This window comes from Montipora capricornis, chromosome 9 (assembly GCF_036669925.1).
Source record: "Montipora capricornis isolate CH-2021 chromosome 9, ASM3666992v2, whole genome shotgun sequence".
Classification (NCBI taxonomy): domain Eukaryota; kingdom Metazoa; phylum Cnidaria; class Anthozoa; order Scleractinia; family Acroporidae; genus Montipora; species Montipora capricornis.
The window spans coordinates 42,854,479-42,859,478 of record NC_090891.1 but is presented as its reverse complement, the minus strand read 5'-3'; the positions used below and the strand labels follow the sequence as shown (position 1 = coordinate 42,859,478).

At 39.6% G+C, this 5,000-nt stretch overlaps 1 protein-coding gene across 2 annotated transcripts in view; it reads right to left on the bottom strand.

Moving 5' to 3' along the window:
• Positions 1-3,395, bottom strand: part of LOC138016993 (uncharacterized) — a 31,148-nt gene extending 27,753 nt beyond the window's left edge. Inside the window, exons 1-2 of one of the 2 annotated variants that reach the window (XM_068864187.1) lie at positions 2,358-2,994; positions 332-436 (exon numbers count right to left, since the gene is read on the bottom strand). In XM_068864187.1, the coding sequence (XP_068720288.1) occupies positions 332-436; positions 2,358-2,430 (178 nt within the window). In that variant the 5' untranslated portion in view covers positions 2,431-2,994. Of the gene's footprint in view, positions 1-331; positions 437-2,357 lie in introns of both variants that reach the window. The other variant, XM_068864186.1, reaches the window with a different exon arrangement.
• Between the last annotated feature and the right edge of the window lie 1,605 nt (positions 3,396-5,000).

Genomic DNA, 5,000 nt, shown 5'->3' with positions numbered 1-5,000 from the left:
GCTGTAGTTCAATACCACACAGTGCCTGCTGATTTTCTGTAACACGTACCACAGGCAACCCAGTGTATGCTTCACGGAAGCATCTCGTTGATATTATTATGGTTGAGTTTCTTTTATAATCGTTTTGTTGTTTGTGTTTTGATCTTGGCTGTGCACAAACACACCATTTTTGCAAGAAAGTAACCAATCAAAAGGTTTGATTAACTTATTCGCAACCAAGCTGTGAACCAAAATGTGAAAGATTTTGTTTGGTCATGGTCAATTCAACATTAATGGCGACAGCACTGTGCTTTTACGGCCCTTAATTAACTAGATCTGATAAATGACTTACCCTTATTTGACGTCGGATTTGAATTCTCATCACTCGAACAGTGGTCGCAGCACGATCGGCAATCGGTGAAATCACTGGGTGAAAGGTGGATCGTGCCATTATGATCTAAACGAAAACAATATATTGAATATACGTCATTACAAAATAACGAGGACACAACATTGGAGATGAGAGAGCGTCAGAGCCCACAAGAACAAGCATATTCTCTTCACACTTGTCAAAAAGGCGGTTTCCATAGTACTGGACAGGAGAATTTGTTTCGATCAAGTTAGGAAATTGTCTGTTCTCCTCCGGCGTTAAAAGGTTGAGGCAGGTGTAGACCATCATAATTCAATCAGAGAAGAGAAAGAACACAACTTGAATGATAACTACTAAATTTCTAAACACTGAATCACTCAACTTCTTGGAAGACTAAACAATTTCCATCGTGTCCAATTATTGATTTTAAACTTGGGTTTTTTTCATCAATTTACGGTATTTTTCTCTTGGTGAAATAATAGAACGGAATGCCGGACGTCCGGAAGAATTCATCTCATTGACAAACTTTTAGGAAACCATCACTGATATAAAGATATATTGACCTGTGATATGGATCGACGTGTATTTATGGCTTCAAAAGTAAATATCAACATTTTTTGTCAATTTCACGGGAATTACAGGCATTCAACAAGTGTGAAATCGCTTAACAATGATGAACAAGTCAGACACTGGAGTGCATTATGAGTTTATCAGCGGAAAGTACATCATTAAATAGGTTCAGAGAGTGCAGGGATGGCGCAGTGGTGAGAGAACTCGCCTCCCACCAATGTGGCCCGGGTTCGATTCCCAGACTCTGCGTCATATGTGGGTTAAATTTGCTGGTTCTCTACTCTGCTCCGAGAGTTCTTCGGGTACTCCGGTTTCCCCTCTCTTCAAAACCAACATTTGACTTGATTTACGTTAATTGTTAATTTTAGTTTACAGTGTCCCCAATAGACCTTTTTTCGCTTGTACATTTTGTTTTCCCGATACAGATCATGTGATAATACTCAGGAGGTTCGGTCCTTTGTTTTGTTCATTAAAAAAGTGCATGAAAGCATGAATATCAGGGGCACCCAACGAGAATGTAGTTCAAAACAACTTAAACATAGCAATGTTAAACGTATTTTAGTATTTAAACGGTAGATATAGGCGTATTTTTAACCCCTAAAAATTTTTCATCTGTTCGGAGTTTCTAGCTGAAAGTCTAGTGATCCGAAAATTATAGGATTCAAAACTTACGTTTTCGAAAATTTCAGCCAGAAAAAAGTCTCCCGAAAATTCTAGGTAACCTTTTTAGGGTAAAAATCCGTTAAAAATGGGCAATTATACCATTTTCCAGATGTTCGAAAATCATAGGAGGGCAGGCAAGCAACAAATTTTACAACAAATGTTCCGAAAATTCAAGATCTCAAATAACCTTCCGAACAGATATTTTCCGAAAATTGACGTTGGGTGCCCCTGGAATATCTCTGCATGCACTCTTTTTAACGAACAATACAAAGGATCAGACTTCCTGAGCATAATCACATGATCCGTGTATTGGCAAAATAAAATGTACAAGCGTAAAGGTCTATTTGTGCTCCAGCGCTAGAACGACTAGACACTTAAATAAAGTTCCTTTCCTTTCCTTTCCTTTCCTTTTCAGTTAATAATCCATCGTAATTTGTCAAGCTCGATTCACAAGCACACCGCAAGCGTAAAATTGGTGAGAAGAATTAATATGATGCAAGACCAAGCTCACATTTGACCGTGGTGTCTGTTGTAAGCGGGTCGAGGAAGTGAAATGCTAATTCTCTTTTAGAGGATGAGTTTTAACTGATTTAAAGTCTTCAGACTAATACCCGGGCATTACCAAAACGTATCTTAGTCGTAAGTGTCCACTCAGACTTTAAAACAAAAGCTGTCCCTTGTTCAAGCACACTTCCGAGCCGCCGTCTCTTTTCAATTTCAGTTTTCACATCAACCTAGATCATCCCTCCCATAGTTTCATAGCAAAAACTCTTACCTGTGGTGTTGCTGCTTTCAGCGCCCGCTGAGAACCCCAGAAAGAGACAAACCAAAACGATGTGTCTTGTCATTGAAACGACCACTTCCAGTCAATCCGCAAATAGACTAAAACAACCTCAGGTTAGCAAAAACAAACTCCGCCGCTTTTCGTAAAGTTCTTCGTTCAATCTCGACGTTTCTACGATTTCGCCCTCAGTCGGCACAGTAACAGAAAAGGGATAATTTCTCCAAAGTGTCTTGGATCGAAGTTTCTTTGCTTGTGCTCGTGTAATCGTCTTGGTTTATTGTTAGCTCAGCCCTCGATGGCCTCTTAAACTCGATCGAAGTGGTGTTATTGGCTTGGATGACGACAACAAGGGGATTTGGAGGGCAGGATTTCCGGAACAGTTGGTGGACAAATATCACAGCTCACAACTCGAAATCGTATATCAATCAGAAGTAGCATGAATCCACAGCATTGCTCATCTAAACACTTGTTGGATGAAGTCTCCTCAACTTTCAGATAACAAAAGATACCAATTTTTTTTTTTATTTGTATCGTTCGGCTTTTATTGTGATGTGAATTATTTCTAGACATTTCCGGGTCAACGAAACAGAAACAGGGTCAAATTTCGCAATTTCAACTTCCCATTTCTCCGATATCAAGATCAAACTACTCTAGAAGGTGGTATTAATAAAAGGGTATTTTCGTGAACCATTACACTCGTTAAATTCCTTCAAAGGAAAAAAACCCGAGACGGAAGAATACAACCGAGGCTAAACTGGTCAGTTTGCCGTAAATGGTCATTTTTGACTGAGGCGAGTCTAATATTCTTCTAGAGCGAAAAAATTATTTTGCTCTCTTTTCTGGTCATACAACATCCATCTTTATGTCATTTAATTGAGAGTAGTTAAAAATTATGGCGGTGAAAACCAACCCAGTCGAAGCATTTTATGGAGACAATTTGTAAGATTTCATAATGTTAAGGGCAATATTTAAAGCGACATGAGATTTCCCGACGTTTTGCCCTTTTGTAATGACTTAATTTTTCGTGTGTTGATTGATATAAATATCGAAGGAAAACTGTGAAGAAGTCGTGGATACATTGCTTACAAAATGGGAGTTATGTTGCGATAAGTTGCTTTCTGATCTTGTTAGGAACCAATGACTGAATTCGTGTTTGATTTTTATCTAAAAAGAATTCGTTATCATTGGCAGGCTACCCCAAGTCATTTTGAAATATCTGAAGGGTCCTCAACTATGTATACAGTTACGAATGTCTCAGTGAAAACAAGGATTGTTTCCAAAACTTTTCAACCTTGCACGAAATCTGGAACGGATCATGAAACATGCTTTATTATTTAGTTGCCAACCGGTGTTTTCGGCTCCTTTTAACTTTTTTCGAGGTTGTTAAAAGCCTATGAAAGTAACAGAGGATAACCATTTTGCGAGGAAAGAATAATTGACCTCTTCAGCATGTGCGTTTTTCTTTTCCCACTTCAGACCACTTGATGTTACTCCAGAGAACAGTTTCTTTCAAATGTCGTCTTATACCGACGCAGTTATTTACGAATAACGTATGAAAAAACAAAAAGGCAATTCCCTCGAAAACATCCCGTGGTCTACAATGGGAAATCGTGCAAGCTAAAGAGATCACTGATTCGTGTTTGATTCTTATCGTAAAGGAATGCTTCACTGTTCAACTACAACAAGGTGATACCGAAAATAATCTATGCAATCACAACTATCGAGTCGAGAGCTTTTATCCCCGTCTTTTACATGTATCGTATTTACTCGCATGAGCGCCGAACATGGAAAGGAAGTGTTAATAAGCGCCGCCCTTGAATAAGCGCCGCCCTCGATTAAGCAGCGCACATGAAAAGGAAGGGTTAATAAACGCCGCCCTCAGTTAATTAAGTGCCGCACATGGCAAGGAAGGGTTAATAAGAAAAATAGAAATACGCTGTAATCGTTGCAATGCGGTTTTAAGCCAGCCATGGGAATTTATTTTCATCAATAGTGATGCTCTTCAGTTCAAAGTGAGTATATCTCGATGCTCTTTCATTCAGTTCTCTCTTCAAAATCTTCGCGTTTTTCAGTTCTTGCGTGAAGGCTGTAAACTTCGCCGGTGCGTCAAGCCCAACCTGCCTCTTTCTCTTCCGTGTAACTGTTGCAGTAAGGAGATTGTCAGAGTTTGCTTGTAAGAAGAAGGTCAACAAACGTGATAATCCGATCGGTACATTGCCAGCAAGAGTATTTTCAGCGTCTTGTCGTTTGTGTGTGACAGTCATGTACACGCCGATTGCGTTGGTGTCGTATTCTTTGGCTAAAGCCCTTTTATAATTCAGTAATTCAGCCATGTAGCACTGGAAAAGCCATACTTCGCTCACAGCTAGAGCTAGAGATCTTGGGTGAGCCAGCCACTACAGATTCTGATGTAGAAGAAGCGTACCCACCCCCGTTGGAGCTTCTAGACTCTGACCAAGAGGGGGATGGTGACATCGAAGTCGATTGAAGATACCAGGTATTCTTTGATTGCAATCACGTGAAAGACGGCCATGTTGGTGCCAAAACAATAGAAAAATGTAGCTCAATGTTTTTTATAATAATAATGCAACATGGTCCCTGTGATGTGAGGTGCAATCAAAGAATCAGGAGATG